At 36.8% G+C, this 16,604-nt stretch overlaps 2 protein-coding genes across 3 annotated transcripts; both read right to left on the bottom strand.

Annotated features, from left to right (window-relative positions):
* Positions 1-131: 131 nt before the first annotated feature.
* On the bottom strand, positions 132-8,700 carry ringer (ringmaker). 2 transcript variants are annotated; one of them, XM_065479350.1, is made up of 4 exons: positions 8,561-8,700; positions 3,260-3,624; positions 2,489-2,618; positions 132-1,613 (listed from the first exon to the last, which is right to left on the bottom strand). In XM_065479350.1, the coding sequence occupies exons 2-4, from the start codon at positions 3,622-3,624 to the stop codon at positions 1,428-1,430; spliced, it is 681 nt and encodes a 226-aa protein (XP_065335422.1). In that variant the 5' UTR covers positions 8,561-8,700; the 3' UTR covers positions 132-1,427. The 2 variants fall into 2 exon arrangements, with proteins under 2 accessions (XP_065335422.1, XP_065335423.1); XM_065479351.1 differs by lacking the exon at positions 8,561-8,700 and adding an exon at positions 7,419-7,586.
* A 2,312-nt stretch (positions 8,701-11,012) lies between these two features.
* Positions 11,013-12,970, bottom strand: LOC135937455 (uncharacterized). Its single transcript, XM_065480606.1, has 11 exons — positions 12,904-12,970; positions 12,612-12,714; positions 12,429-12,552; positions 12,302-12,374; positions 12,135-12,220; positions 11,970-12,090; positions 11,765-11,871; positions 11,645-11,707; positions 11,471-11,596; positions 11,303-11,405; positions 11,013-11,239 (listed from the first exon to the last, which is right to left on the bottom strand). Exons 1-11 carry the CDS (start codon positions 12,965-12,967, stop codon positions 11,013-11,015), a joined length of 1,197 nt encoding a protein of 398 aa, XP_065336678.1. The 5' UTR covers positions 12,968-12,970.
* Positions 12,971-16,604: the final 3,634 nt, after the last annotated feature.

Below are 16,604 nucleotides of genomic sequence, written 5' to 3'. Positions count from 1 at the left end.
CCTCCACGCTCGGCAAACACACACACACACACACACAGCGGATCCTTTCCGCCTCCAGCCAAGTGAGTCTGACGATAAAGTAGTACTTTTCGCACAAAAGAGGGTTTCGTTCTTGACGGATCGAAAGTCGATTTTTATTTTTTATTCTTGTACGTGTCTTTTTATTCACATTTTTTTATTATTTCCATTTTGAAACACCAAAAGAACTTGTGTTTATACAATGGGTAGGGTTTGACTTGGGAATTTCAGTCCGAAAATCCGATATTTTTAAATACATACAAAAAAATGCATTGCGCAGATATGGCCGCCGTAAGGGTCTTGAAAGGAGGAAAATGGTGACCAAACTTTCATATAATTAGACTGTCATCGTCTCAAAATAAAATATTTCATAAATCATATTCATTTTAAACAGTAAATCGTCTTAAAACTCAATTAAAACACGCTGGTTTTATTAGCAAAATGTTCCTGGCAGCAGCCATTGTTTTTGGCCAGAAAAATGCGATTTATTTCAATTCCCTTTGATCCAGATCAAGAAGATTAACAGCAAAAATCAAGGAATTGAAATTTATAAATACGCATAACAAAAAAAACTCATTTTACTAGCCTAAAAATTATGCATGTCAAAATTAAATCATCTAGGATACTTTTTTTCTATATTTGGTCCACATTAGCTTTGATTTATTTAATTTAATCAAATTTCTACAATTCTTTCCATTTTTAAATTATAGCTGTCTTTGTTTATGTGCATAATCGACTGAAATTCCCAAGTCTTTGAGGTACAATAATCTAAAATTGATTTTTGTGCGACTAACTAGAAATCCGCGCCGAAAAAACTCTTTGTACTGCATCATCGGATGGTGTAAAATTTAAAAATTAGTCGCACAGACTGCGTTAAAAGCTGCTGGTGCAGCGCTCGAAAGAAACAAGCAGAACAAGTTGGTATGTAAAGAGAGAGAAAATGACAAAGGTAGGCAAGCGGCGCGACTTGCGCGTCTCGCGGACTGCCTACGCACAACTTTTCAGGTAACTTCGACCGTCGCTTCCGAGAATGTTCCTTCTTATACACATGACAGCGGAATAATGACAAAAATTTTGCACCGGTGCAGCGAAAGTTTCCGTCTGGGAGCTATTTTACGTAATCAATATATGTGTCCAGCTACAGTTTATTCGTTTCAAAGTAGAAAATTACCGACTATTTTGAATTGTTTGTGCTCACAACCGATAGCGTTCGGCTCCACATCATTCTTCCTAATATTTAGGCTCTGGATATATATAATATGTATATGTATCTTCAACGCAAACGTTCTTGTACATTCATGCGAGTCTTCGACAAATTAGAATAATACAATTCTACAAATCATCACAAAGCAGTTGAAATCAACAGCAAAAACGGCTCGATAAAAAGCGGAGGAGTGCGATCCTGCAGTTCAGTGGGTTTTGCTGTAGGAATCTTTGTTCTGGTAGCCCTGGACGTATCCCGAACTGTCTTTGACGTCTTTGCGGCCCGCGATGCCGCGGCCCTTGCCCGTCTCGTCGAAGCGCTGCTTGTGCGAACCAGTGTAGCGAGAAACATCTGTCAGTCGATCCACCGCGTTCGGAACTTTCGACCCAGACTGAAAAATAATTCAATTACTTGCCATGATTCAAGATCTGTTAATTATAAAAATGGGGCTGGTAATTTTAGACAGTTAACCATATTTTTGTGAGCATCCAATCGTCACGGGATGATCAAATTATGCAATTTAAACCATCTAAAAGCGTCTAAAAAGCGTCAAAAAGACAGTCTAAGCCGGCTGGCAGTCCTAAGAAATAACATGCATGATTCAGTTTAACTTCTAGTATTTTTTTCTCACAGATTAAGATTTTCTTATGAATTGTTTAGCTCGAAATTATTTTGACCGGTTTTTTCCAGTAAAATTGATTTTTTCCATGTGAAATTCAGTTTCATTTCTAATTGTAGACATTTATTTAAGTTATTTGGAGTTAAAATCAAGAACAGGACACGCGTTGCTATTGCTACCCCCGAACATTACACATCTTCTAAAATATACAAAAATTCGTCATGCCTTGTCCGTTTCGATAGCATGTAAGAGAGGTATTTGAAGATGGCCAAATAAAAGTGAATAAATTAGTTTATTGCAATTTAAATAGGCGTTCCAATACTATGAAAAGTAATTTTTCCATACATATATCACTGACTTTTTCATATGCCAGAATGTGTATTTAGCCTAGTTTCAGCCAAAAATGCAAGTTTTTTTTTCATTTTAACGAAATCAGAATGAAATAAAAACTATTTCAAGTTTATTTTTTTACAAATATTCTGTTAACTTAATTTCCAAATATCAGCAAAACCTGCCTAGCTCTTCGTCATATCTTCATAAAAATATTTTCGACCGACCTCAAATGCCAATGATGATATATCTTAATTAAGATTTTCTATTAAAATTGTTTCTATTTTGCTTTCAATAAAATAAAAATTTGATCTTACAGCAGTTCCGGTCAAACCAGGTGCTCCACACTCGGCCATTTTCTTCTTAATATCTTCAGCTTCCATTTTCTTGGCTTTGGCTAACTCTGCGATGAACTTCTCGTAATCAGCAAGATTGATTTTCAGCGACCTAAAGGCAACCATGATATTTTTATTTGCATCTTCTAAATGACTTTTAAAACAAACCCTGATTTTTCTAAAAGAATTTGGCCAATAATTCGGGCAAAAAGTCTTCCATAAAATAATTTTATTATTTGATAACACCAGTTGTATACGCCCTTAGTGTTCGAAGATGCCAACAGATGGCGCCTTCGTATAATTTCGTAATAAATTTAATTTTAAGGCACTTCCGCTGCGATTTCAGACTCAATCCTGCTCCTGTGCATTCTTCACTTAATATGCTTTCTTTTGACGTGCTGAAAACCAAAATCAGTCCAGCCAATCGCCGTAGAATAGCGAAAAACTATTTTTTTAAATAATATAAAATAGTTTCCAACGTTTCTATGGCGAATGACTGGACTGATTTTGGTTTTCAGCACGTCAAAAGAAAACAATAATAAATAAAGAATGCACAGCAGCAGGATTGAGTCTAAAATCGCAGCGCAATTACCTGAAATAAAATTTATTAATAAATTATACGGTGGCGCCATCTGTTAATGGCTTTGAACACTAAGGGCTTACGCAACTAGTGAATTTCAAAATAGACTGAGAGCAAATATATCTAAGGTTCAAAGGAGAATTAATTTTTTCACGAGTGTTTCTGGCTCTCACTTGAATTTTTTGAAGTGGATGCCCGTGTCGGTGGTGGTGATGCCGTTCTTGTCGATCACGCTGGCCTGCTTCATCCACTTGTCACTTTGCGACAGCGTAATCAGCTTGCCGTCACTCTTTGTGTCCCCAAACTTGGAGAAGGCACGGAAGTTTTCCTTGAACTTGTTGCCGCCTGTCGACTTGGGCGTCTGGGCGCCGTTGGCCGCCCCATTGGCCTCCGGTTTGGCATCCGACGTGGACTCCGGCTTGGCCTCTGGTTGGGCTTCTGGCTTAACTTCTGGCTTTGCTTCGGCCTCCGGCTTTTTCTCGGCCACTTTGGCCGCTTCCGGGGCTGCTGCTGCTGCTGGTTTCGCCTCGTCCGACATCTGTGAAAATCGAAAAGGCGAGATTTATTATTTTTTTTTTTTTTGCCTGCTGGCGAGAGAGTGTAGTGTTTGATCTTGCTCTCTTGCTTTTTTAAAAGCACCTGACGGCTTTTGTTTGTCTCGGAGATAAAGCAAAAGAGGCGCTTCGTCACTCTGAAATTTATTGACGAGAAAGCATTTTGGTAGGTGATGAAGGCCAACTGCTTTATCGGTCACTCGGATTTGGGTCATTTATAGGAAATGGAGCTATCAAAATAATAAATATATTCTGATATTGTTCTAGATTCGATAGAGCGACTGTCTGAATTTGAATCTTTGCGTTTTTCCGCATCATTTTTATTATTTTTTATATTTATTTCAATTAGTAAATTAAAGAGATTGTGTCAGAAAAATTTAAATGACGAATCAGATTAAATTTAATTTAAGAGTACTCCGATTTTCCGAGCAGCAATCAAGAATGATAATTTATAAATTTTAGACTACTTGTGTGCAAAAATGTTTTTTTATAAATAGTTTAAAAATTCATTCTTTGTTTTAACTTCATTTCTCCGTTTTACAAATGGCTAAATAATATATTAATTCAATTTATGTTAGTGAAATTTGAGAAACTATAGAGGTTAACTAAATCATGTGACTTGTTCCAGTGTAATTAATATATTAATTCTAATTATTAACTTTTGTTTCTATTTTAAATGGCAAAAATGACCCAAAGAGCCTCAATGCGAGGTCATAAATTTAACAACAAATTTTATATAGATGGCAATGAGAGTTAAAAGAAAATTAAACAAAGTCAGCAATTCAGTGCCCTGTAAAATTCTCGCAGAATAAAAAAAACTCATCCCTCTTTCGGTCTCTCTTATATTTGCCAAAGAAAATCTCCCCCTTCAAAACCTTGCAATCTTCCTGTCTAAAAATAGCGCCAAAACTTACACCAGGGGGTACAAATTACACGTTCCATACATGCATGAGCGTCAAAACAAACAAAAAACAAAAAAAATAGCTTTCGAAGCGCGCGTTGCGTGTTGCTGTAGAGAAAACGAGTTCAAGTTCACGGCTAGCTGCTGCGTGTGTTTGCATGTTCAGCAGCCATTCGAAATAGAGGGTGTATATTTATGCACCCCTGCGCGCGCGACCAGGCAGGGGGATGAGATGCGTATGCCCGCGAGGCATGGGTTGAGCAAGGGCGGAGTGGGAAAAGTGGGCTAGTGGAAAATTCTTGCGGCTCGTCAGTCTGATCTAATCGCTTTGCCAGGTGAGCAGACGAGGAAATCGATAGCGCGCGCGTTATAGAGTATACTAACAGTAAGTGGATTCCATCCGACCGCGCTCGCTCAACTTTTAACGCCACTGCACGCCCCAATCACGCTGCTAAATTGATTTCCACCTCGCGACTTTTATTACGCGGTCGAAAATCAGAACTCACTTTTTTATTGACGGTAATTATAAGGATCGATTTTCCGGGAAAATTAAAAATAGTTGCTTTTATTTGGAAAATCGTAAAAAAATTGTTTTACCTCTATAATAAAAATAAGCCCAGTGAAATTGGGGATTTTAGAACAATTACAGTTAAGGCCCGGAGAAGTCAAAGAGTGTCACGACATCCTATGACCAAGAATCTTAACTAATTCATTCTGATTGGTTTGACAGTGGGGGAAAATATAAATCTCACCGTTAAACCATTTGAATTTAGCTCTCAAGATTTTTGGAAATTGTAACACCCAAAAATGTGATAAAATTGTAAAAATTTGTAAAACAGTTCAACTTTGTAGAAAAAAAAAATAGAATGTGTTAGTCTTAAAGTGGAATGATACTGGGCAACAATTGAAAATTATTTAAATTGTTGGATGCCTTAAACAATTGACCGATAAACAATTTGTTCAACAATTTGCAATAATAAAAAAATGACATTCCTACAATAAAAATTCAAATTTTGCCAATTTTCTCCAAAATTTACAGTGCTCGAACATATTTTCTTGGCATATTCCGATTCCTCTCGTCGAGATCTGTCCAATTGTGTATGCCACTTATTGGGGAAACTCTTGGTTTTGAAATTAAATCGGATTTCAAGTAAGGAGACAGCCATTGCCATTTGAAAAGCACGGTAACTTTCCAGCCAATTTTCTCAAAAAATTACAGCGCTCCTTAGGTCAATTTAGGCTTTAACTGAATCTTAAGGGACGAGTTTATGCATTGGCAACAAGCATTTTCCAGGCTTTTGCAGTATCATTCCTCTTTAATAGGAAATATTTTTTTAATAAAATTTATGAAAAATAAAACAGGTTTAGAGGTAAATAATGCAAAACCTGTCAGTTTGCTGGAAATCTGAATTTTGCATCTCATAGCAAAGAGGTATTCTTATGATAATAAGGCAGGTAAATGGCCTAAAAAATCAAGGTGAGCTGACTTTTAAAACGAAATTACTCAGCATTAAATTATATTTGGCTTTCTGGTTTTTATTAACGTGCATTGTAGAGTTTGATTTTACCAGCTTATTAAACGACAAAAATAGAGTCTAAAAACTGCGTTTTTTTCTACATTTTTAAATATTCCACCACGTACGATCGTTTTCTTTGAGCTCTTACATTAGTGCGTCAACTTGTTAACTTGCCAACCTGTTTTTAATTTATTAGGAAAATCAGCTGATAATTTTTTAATTGCTAGGGACAATATTCCTTTTCAAAATCATGATTGATTATAAAGGCAGGAAGTTCCGCGCAAAAACACACAGGATATGACCAGAAGATAAATAGAAAAAAATCGTTTGTGCTTTGTGACTATGAGCCTTTTTAGGATTTACAGTATTCGAAATGATTGCTGCCTTGGTTCTGCTTTAATTTGTGAGAAAAATACAGATAAAATCTCTAAAGTAATCAACTCCAATCACCACTCGTTGAAGTCGTGCAATTACTCACTAATCTAATCGGTCTTATTTAATTGAAACTGCTTAATTTAAAACGCCATTTCAAGTAGGTTTCCAAGAGCGCAATAAACGCGAAGCAATCCACCATCCCTTAGGTTTGCTAATGCTAGGGGTGTGTCGCACTCGTGCTTGCGAGCGAGTCCATCAAATTAGCTCCCTTTCGTGACTTGCCTTTCCCAAGCACGTTTTATCACAATAAATATTAAATGTGCAAGAGAATGAAGCAGGTCGGAAGGAATGAATAAGAAGGACTGAAAGTGTGAAAGGCATGCGCGTGTGCAATAATAAAGAATTCATGCACGTCCCGTGCAATGGAATGGCACTAATCTCGGTATTTAATCTCTGCTATTGTTGCGACACCAGAGATAACCGTGGATGAACAGTGTGGCTCTTTTCCCTCAATCCGTCAATAAGTAAAGGGCAACAATTGAAAATCATTTGAATTGTTGGCTGCAATAAGCAGTTTGTCGATTAAAATTTGCAACAGTTAAAAAAGGACCTTGCTTCAGTTTAAATTCAGAATTTTTTCCAAAATTTCCAGCGCTTGACCACATTTTCTCGGCAGATTTCGATTCCTTTCGTTGAGATCTGTCCAACAGCGTGTGAAACTTTTTAGGGAAACTCTTTCTTGTAAAATAAAATCAGATTTCAAGTAAGGAGACAATCCTCACCATTCGAAAATCATGCGAACTTTTTGCAGCCACTTTTCTAAAAACTAAACATTAAATTTTTTAATTCAAGCCTCAAGAATCAGTTTATGCCTTGGCAACAATCACTTTCCAGCATTTTTCACCATCAACTCAGTTTAAAAACTTCCAGTATCATTTAAAATCACGTGTTTGGTAGTCGAAAAAGAGAAAATCGACCGACTGACCTTAAACTGGTGGAGGAGTGTGTGTGTGCCTTGAAGCGTGCTAATCAAACAAGGAGAAACAATATTTGCTTCGCGCGCACACAGTGACAGGCTGAAAATTAGAAGAAGCAGCTACTGGAGAAGATGGAAATCCACCGCCACCGCTGACGACTACGAGACGTTTTCAGTTTCTGCTGCAGGCAGCGGCTTTATTTTTGGAAGATTGCTCAACGCTGTCGGTATTCGCGCAAGCAGCCGTAAAAACGCACGCGACGCGACCAAGAAGTGTAAACATGAGACGCACTTATCGCTTAACGAAAGCCTCGCTCGCATGCAGAGAAAAAAAGATAAGACAACGAAAATTGCACCGTTAAATTAATTGCTCAGGTGGGAAAAACATGGAAACAAACTTTTTTTGCGTTAAAGTGGATTGTCACAGAATAAACACGGACCAAAATTTCGCATTAGACTCCATAAAAGAAGATTGAAAACCCGAAAATCATTGTTAAAAATGCATAAGTGGCATACACCGGCCTTTTGATAGATTTTGATGAGAGGAATATAAATTTACCGAGAAAATATAATATGTCCAAGAGATTTTATGTTGGAGGAAAGTGGCAATTTTCAATTCCTGTTTCAATCCTCTTTAAGGTCCAGAGCAAGCCAAAATTTTAATAAATAAATAAAATGCACTGTACAGAGATGGTGATTGTTCAGAAATTCAAACAGTGCTCTAAGAAAATTTGTTATTTCCCCCGATTTTTAGAGATTTATACGTAAAGTTGTCAAAGATTTTGCTGCTAAAAACGGTTCATATTAATTTTCATCACAAAAACAGAGGAAATTCCGGAAATTCGCCTGTCCTGATGCTCATCAATCACCCGTTGGGCCGCAATTATCTGTGAGCGTCGCACCAAAATAAAGAATAAAAGGCGCCGCGCGCAGTTTATATACACACACACACACACACAGAGCAGAAGCGCGAAAGAGCAAGTGGCAGATCGATATTTGGGGTGCGCAACCCCCGACGGAGCGAGCCCAAATAAAATGCTCCATCCGTTCAAACCCACAAATCGAGCCTTGAATGGAAATTCGAGACAAATGAACAAACAGGTGTTTGGCGGCGAGACGCCGAGTTCGAGACACAAAGGAGCAGTCCGTACCTGGCACCTGGCTGTTTGCTGCTGGCGGCGGTGTCTGCAAGGGCTGCTGCGAAGCGACCTCCCTGCGTGAATGGACCGAGTCCTAGTGTTGGTTGGTGAGCGCTGGCTGCGACTCGCGCGCCCCAATCAATCGCGGCCGCCGCCTGCAGTGGGCACGCGCGCACACTCTGCAAGCCGCCTAACTCTTGCGGTCCCGCGCGCGCAAAAGCGGCCCGGAATTTCGCAATTCGCTGCAACGGGAGAGGATGACTCACCACTGCTCCAGTCGATTGTTCTCTCGAGCGATGGGGATGCTGCTGTATACCAGAGTGGTACTTATCGGATTCCTCTCAGATCAGCATGTTATTCCTTTGAATTAGACTACTGGCTCTTTTAATCATTATATAAAATCTATTATTTTCTAGATGAAAATTTTTCAAATCTGGTTTTGACAGAGAAATTGAATTAGAGGGGAAGAAACGCCATTTAAAGAGGAATGATACTGCAAAAGCCTGGAAAATGCTTGTTGCCAATGCATAAACTCATCCCTTAGGATTCAGTAAAAGCCTAAATTGACCTAAGAAGCAGTGTAATTTTTTGAGAAAATTGGCTGGAAAGTTACCGTGCTTTTCAAATGGTAATGGCTGTCTCCTTACTTGAAATCCGATTTAATTTCCAAACCAAGAATTTCCCCAATAAGTGGCATAAACCGTTGGACAGATCTCGACGAGAGGAATCGGAATATGCCAAGAAAATATGTTCAAGCACTGTAAATTTTGGAGAAAATTGGCAAAATTTGAATTTTTTCTGTAAGAAGGTTCTTTTTTACTATTGCTAATTTTTGAACAAATTGTTTATCGATCAATTGTTTTTGGCATCCAACAATTCAAATAATTTTCAATCATTGCCCAGTATTATTCCACTTTAATTTGATATTTGGATCATGAAATGATATAATTAAGCTTTGTATTGTTGTTTTTTTTGTTTTTAAATGTTTTTGGTTGATAAACAATAATGCTATAGTTTGGTTAGTGAGTAAACAAATCACACATTTTCTACAATTCTTTAAAAACTGTTAGAATTTTAAGTGGTCTTTAGACAAACTTGAGAATCTAAAAATCTGGAAAATAATATATTTTTTGCTTAATTTACTCTTTGAAAATTAGGAGATTAACATTTTAGAGAAAGTTGGTTCCAGGTTGGCTCAAAATTTTGTATGCTATTCAAGCGGTGAGCAGGTATCCCCATTAAAATTAATGATTTATTTCGCCTGGAGGAGAATTTTCATGATAATTCGCACATCGTTGGATGGATTGAACAGAGAGGAATTGAAATTAAACGCAAAAATGTCGGTGACAGTTAAACTCTTTCAGTTTATTTTGATTTGATCTATTTTTATTCTAAATTAAAAAACCTTAAATTTCATGGACCTCTTATTTGTCAGAGCTAAAAATGTTAAATGTTTCTCATTGTTGCCGTACATAGATCCATTTTATAAAGGAAGGGCATGTCAGGGAGACTTTCTTGATAAAGAAAATCAATGTTTTAGGACGCCAACATTTTATTACATTATAAAGAACTAAAGCAGTTATTAACACTCGGAAACATCGCTCGTAATAAAGATTAAAATTTAAATAAAAAGTTTTCACAAGAAAAAAACACAGCAGAGATATTATACAGCATTGCAAAAGAAAAGTTGACAGTGTCTAAACGCGACTGGTGAGAAAAAATAAGAGTGAAGTAAAGCAAATTGTTGGAACGTGCGCAAGATTTAACACGCTACACTGGGAGAGGATGACTCATGCCCCAGCTCTCAGGGGTGGCTCAAGTCGATTAATTTTATGAGAGCACAAGCAGGGAAAATGTATGTACCTCTTTCCTTTTGTGTCAGAGATTTTTACCAGTGCTATTTTGAATCCTAATTTTATGTTTAATTTGCTATTTAACGAAAAAGCAGACCAGGAAAATGATTTAGTCATTTTTTGGGAGAAAGTTCAGAGTCAAAATTCAAGATTTTTCAACGATTTAGTAGATTTTGCAGTCAAAATTTAAATAAAATGAATTGTTTGTACAGTATTGTTGTAATTACAACTTGAGGGCAGCCGCAACATTGCAAAGACAGCTGCACCACAAATCAGTTTAATAGTTGAATTTAAGATGCCATAATTATGAAATCAGAATATTAATATATTTTGATTATTTTACTTATTTGTTGCTGCCTCCAAGTTGCTAGAAACAAACAAAGATCAAATTGTTCCATGATTCCCAAGTTCAAGAAAGAAAATAATGGAGTAAGTATATAACACACTACATGAAAGGGGCTAAAGCTACTTGTTACTCTTATGGTAACATTTTTACAGAAGAATCAATCCACTCTGCAATCTCAGTTGAATTACATTTTGATGTATCAGTATGGGCAAACACTAAAAAATGCATATATTTATTCTTTACTGCGGAAAAATAAAGTAAACTTTTAAAAAGACTCGCACGCTACTTCTGCAAGGCTCTCGGAATATGCTCCAAATTGTTTTTTTGCGAATGTAAACGCCGTGACAAATGGATACCGACTCCCTTGTGTGCCCATGCTATTTTCACCCATGGTAAGGTCAACCAGATCCCCAGTGAAGCACCAAGTCGGTTTTGTCGGGAATCCAATCCGAGAACCGGCTACTACGAACCAATTATTAGTTCTATTTCCATCTGCGAAATTAAGTAACAAGAAATTGGTTATACAGCCAATAAAGAAAATATTTTTATGCATACTGATTTTATTGCTGATCAAGCAGTCGTATTTTTGCTCTGTTTGGATCACCATTAGCCGCAGTCCAAACCAGCAACAAACTTCAAGAGCACCAGGCAAATCTTTCTAAACACGCATGAAAACGTCATAAATGTAGATTAATTATATAACATTAAAACTAATTGCTTTACTTCCTCTTTAGTAGAGGTTACCGTCAAGAATTTGCCACCGCAGGTATGAGTCACATATCCATATCCACCTGGAAATGCGATGTACGTGCTGTTTTGCGCTGCGTCAAAAAGCGTTTTCAGTTCGGTCTAAATCTTTGAGATTTAAAATCAAGCCAAACAATATAAATAAAATACTTGTATATAGCAATTGTGTGGTGGGCAATAGGACTTGGCTTCAGGAAGCAAGATGGGGCTCTCCTTAAATATCAGCACAATATATTTTGTTTAATTTTTTCTAGGAAAATATAGTATTACGGTTATTGTCTTTTCCATTCTGTCTACGATTTCAGCCATGACTTCCGGAGCATTTTCTACTCCACAGCGAAACAATTCTGCAGCTTTGTCACAAATGTCCATTCCTCCTATCATTTACACGCAGGATATATAAATCAAGGAAACAAAATTGAGTTTTAAATTATATATATATCTTTAAATTTTCCAAAAAATATTAATTTCTTACGTGTCATGTTGGAGCAGTAGTCCATTGTGGTGTACATTTTAGTTAACTGCGCAACATCTTCAGAGGAAATGTCAGAAAACATCGCGTACAATTTTTCCTCCACAAGTTTTCCATTTATATACTGAAGCAATTTATGTAGACAAGTTAACTTTTAATATTAATTACAAGTCCTGTTGCTTCTCCAAAGCATTTCATGAAGCATTTTTCCCTCAAGTTCGATGGCCCAGTTTTTAATACCTTGCGCACGTCCGCTGAAAATAAATTTCTTTCTTTAAAAATGCAAATCAGAGAGTTTGAGACGCAAATAAAAATTATGTTAATCGAATTAATACCTTTAGTAAGCCCGTAGATCATAGAGCATTCCTCTTCTACCGCCGTTGCAACGATAAGAGATTGAACACGGCCCTTTACAAAATTAGCAATTTATTTGCAGAAAAATATCATAAATATTCATTATACTTCGCAAATGAAGCGCTTTTTGCTGAGACAGTTTTCGTCATACAAGAGGGCAGAATTATTCTGCACCTCTACCGAAACACAGTGTTCTGTGCCGTTGGCATTGTCAGGCTGACCCTCAGCCCATCTTTCCAGATTTTCCAGATTTTGTATCGATTTTACAGATGAAAAAATAATTAAACACACTTAGCTTCTTGACGCAGTAGAGTGTTGGTGGAGCAAAAGCCAAACGAACCTTCGCAACCGTAATCTGTTCCTGAGGTCCAAAACGCAGTTTTCGGCCATGAAGCTAGAGAAAGAGATTATTATATATATTCATTAAAATAATTAACCACATGAATTTCTATTTCATCAGATTGATCTTTGCTTTGAATGGTTCTACAATTTTCTATTTATCGGGCTCAATCCAATCCCATCACATTTTAATTCAATTCAGCAAAGGAAAAATATTTTTTTTTACTTCAGTTAAGGAGCAAACCATTTTTGTATGCCTCAACGATGTGATCATAGGCCATACTGAAGTGAAGACTAAGCAATTTCATTCCGAACGAACAGCATCGTATTGTAGAATCTTGATACTGTGCGTTAAAAAGAATAAAAATATTAAATTATAAGTCACAAGTAAAACAAAAATTCTTTACGTTTCGCAAGTCTTTGGGATCGCTGAAGACGTAAATCTTTGAACGTAGGATGGTGATCCAGTATCCCCATTTAGTTATATCTAAAATTACATCTATAATAGCCCCACAATTCTCTAAGTCCCAAACCTTTTAGAGGAATTGTCCTGCCATCAACAAGTACATTAAAGTTTGCAGGCTGAAAAGAGTCTCAATGAAAATATACTGTCATTTTTAAAATCGTAAAAACTACAAAAGTCTAGATAGAGACAACGGATAATTATTTTTCAGATGTTTTTTGCTTTGTTCGCCAATTTTTATTTTTTTAAATTTCTAAACTATTACTAGCAATAATTTTACCAGAAATCACATTATTATTTACATTTTTGGTGCAATTAACGTTAGACAAGCAGGTTGGTGATTGACACTTAGGCTTCGGAGTCGTTGGACCCTTGACAGAGATGAAATTTTAATTTTTTTCTAATTAAAAGGGTAAATTGTATCAACTAAACCTCGCAAGCGAAGGCTCTAACTTCGTCACAGCGGCGCTCTTGAAGAGAAGCGTTACTCTTTTCTTTGCTGATTACAAGCTGGACGCAGTTTTTCGTTCCATTCGATTTGTCCTCCTGCGTCCTGTTCCAAATGGTCTGTGAAATTTCAAAGTTTGTGTTGCACCATTTGAATTCTTTTGGCGAAGTGCGCACGCCGAAAGTCCAATACAAAGAGTTGTATTTCCATTTATATCCTAAAATAATTTTAAAAAATCATAAAGAAACTTTTTTCAGGGAAATTTCACCATCTATTAGACCGTTGAAACATTTCCATTTAATTTCGTCTTCAAAAGTAATTGGTTTCATGCCAATTCGGCAGCATTTATCTACGTTTTGTTCCCAATTGGCCTGTTGTGAAGCAATTTCAACAGTGAAAATTGTGTATTTATATTTGGTTTTAATACTAGTGATTTGCCGAGCATGAAGGTTTGATTGCACGCCTCAACCCAGAATCCATGATGAGAAGGGTCTGTGAAGATTTAGACTTTAGCGAGTTTTAAGGAATGAAACTCAATATTTTAAAACGCATTGGACAATTTAAAAGACCAAGAAAGAGCAAAATCCAGAATTTTGGGCTTCGACTCGACAAATTTCTCTATGGCTTTTGCATTTAATAAACATTCAATTGCTTTTATAATTTAACTTTGGCGCCAGTAGTTAATTACCGTCCAGTAATTTCCTCACAAAACAATTAATTAAAAATGTTGTATTAAAAAATATGTGATGGCATTTTTTTTCTAGGGAACAATTTTTACTTTCAACTATTTCTGTTCAAAAAATTAAAGCAATATCTATAAAATTTAAATCTACCTTCCAAAGTACCATCTGTCCTAAAATAAGGCGCCTGCACAACAGAATTTTCGACTTAATTAATTATTGTTTATATGAAAATTAATTTCCCCACATATTTCGAGCAATTTCTCCGACACTCTGGCTGGACCATCGCCTTTTGCGTTGTCGCAGCAGGCGGAGCGGAATAGACGAACCTAGTTGTGTGAGTCGTCGTTGTCGTCAACGTCGGCACCGTAATGGTAATTTTCTCGATTGTAGTTGTAAAACTTGGTGCTGCAATTGTTGTACTACTGGGGAGGGATTGAAAGGAGGTGGGTTCCACAGTTGAATAAGCAATAGTTTTTGTTGACATTTCTGTAGTTCTGGTGGTCATCGACTCCGTCAAAGTGCTTGTCGACAAAATTTCTCCAGCGGTTTGGGCTTCAATTATTGATGTTGTCAAAGTGCTTTCTGTGATTTTCTCTTCGACGGGTGCTATTAACGTTGTTTCACCCTGCTGGATTTTTAGTTAAAGATGTATATCTATTTAAATTGAAAAACATTTTTTACTAGCAAATTTTTAGAATTGCTGGTGCTTCCGTCCACATCCACGCTGCTGCCTTCTGAAAAATCCTGAATTTTCGTTGAAACGTCTTCATGACCAGCCCGTTGGCTCGCATTGTTAAGGCACTCTCAGGAGTGTCAAAGCAATGTGAGGTATTTGAGCAGTTCGGAGATCTAATACTGGCTACCCAATGTCAGAGATGGCAAAAAGTGGTTAGTTTAGTGACTCGAATTGCTCAAATTGCTCGATGGGCTGGGAGGCGCACCGGCGCCGACTCGCTACTTGCTGGTTTGCACCTTTCCAGCATGCGTGATTTGGCTTCACGGGACGAATGTCTAGCGTTTCAATGCAGTCCTCGGTGCGGAGGCAAGTGGCCCTTCAGAGGGTTGGGTCCCTGTGCGGCCTGGTGCACCCATGTTATCCGTTCGCGGTGTTATTGGGACCCGGGTTTCAGCATTCGTGCTAGTGCAGTGCGCGCCCTTCCCGGTCCTCGGACGGACAAGGATAAAAAGAGCAAAAAAAAAAAAAAAATGACCTTCAAAGATATTTTCTTTTGGAAGAAATAAGATACAAATTGAAAATTATAAATTTATACTAGTCGGCCTTTTCCCAAAATTTGTATCTTCTGAACCTCTTGAAACTGCATTTCCAGTCACATTTTCAGGTGTTGTCTAAATTAAAATATTATTATTTGTCCTGAAATTTATATTCTATATATACTAGTGGAGGTGAATTGTTTGTCCAATTTCCCACTCGTTTCTTTGCCTTCACGTTAATGCACGAATTTCTTCCACAGCAAGCAATTATTATTCTTCTTCTCATCCCTTTGATTCGGAAATTTCGGGATTGATCATATAATGCTAGTTTCATGATTTCATTTTAGAAAAAGTGTGCAGTATTACTTTATTATTATTTTAAACTTAAATCAGGAAGAAATATACCTTTTGAAACAATTCTTGCAGCATTGCTTCTGTCAGCACTTATGGCAACCTCAAACATATTAAATTTTTTATGCTGTTTTAATTGCATTGAATAATAATTAAGATAATTACCATGCATATTGCGATACAAATAATGGTCCAAACGTGTATGCCCATCGCTTTTTACTTGTGGAAAGAGCATAACCACCCAAAAAGTATACTCATTGTTCACTTTTGAAGTGCGTCATAGTTGGAACATTTCCGTGGCGTCCAAACTGACGTTGCTTCCTGTCTTACTGTGTCATAGCATTGTTTTTCAGGAAAAAAAAAAAATTCAAAATTCAAACTCTCAGCTGGTCAGTCATTACTGTTACATTGAATTTCAATTTTAAGTAATTAAGATATTTTCCATTTTTTTGGCAAAACAATACTCTTGAAAATATTTTTTTTTTCGAAAGGGTTTTCGCCAATGGGGAATTAATTATAAAATTATTTTCACCAAGAAAATTTTGCTGATTGCGATAACTGAAACGATCCAAATATTTCAATCCATGTGAAAAAACGAAAAAATGCCTCTTCGCTTTCGAATGCGTCATTTGGAACATTTCCGTTTAATCATTATTTTTTATTCTGACGCTACTTCCTGTCATGTAGTGAAATAAGGGCAAAACATATTTCGTTTTTCTTAAATTTTTGTGAAATTTGGAGGTGCAATATTTTTTAAGTGACTGCAGTCGCTCAGGAGAAATATCTTG

Source organism: Cloeon dipterum, chromosome 2 (genome assembly GCF_949628265.1).
Source record: "Cloeon dipterum chromosome 2, ieCloDipt1.1, whole genome shotgun sequence".
Classification (NCBI taxonomy): domain Eukaryota; kingdom Metazoa; phylum Arthropoda; class Insecta; order Ephemeroptera; family Baetidae; genus Cloeon; species Cloeon dipterum.
The sequence above is the reverse complement of the archived record's forward strand: the minus strand, read 5'-3'. Positions and strand labels throughout refer to the sequence as shown.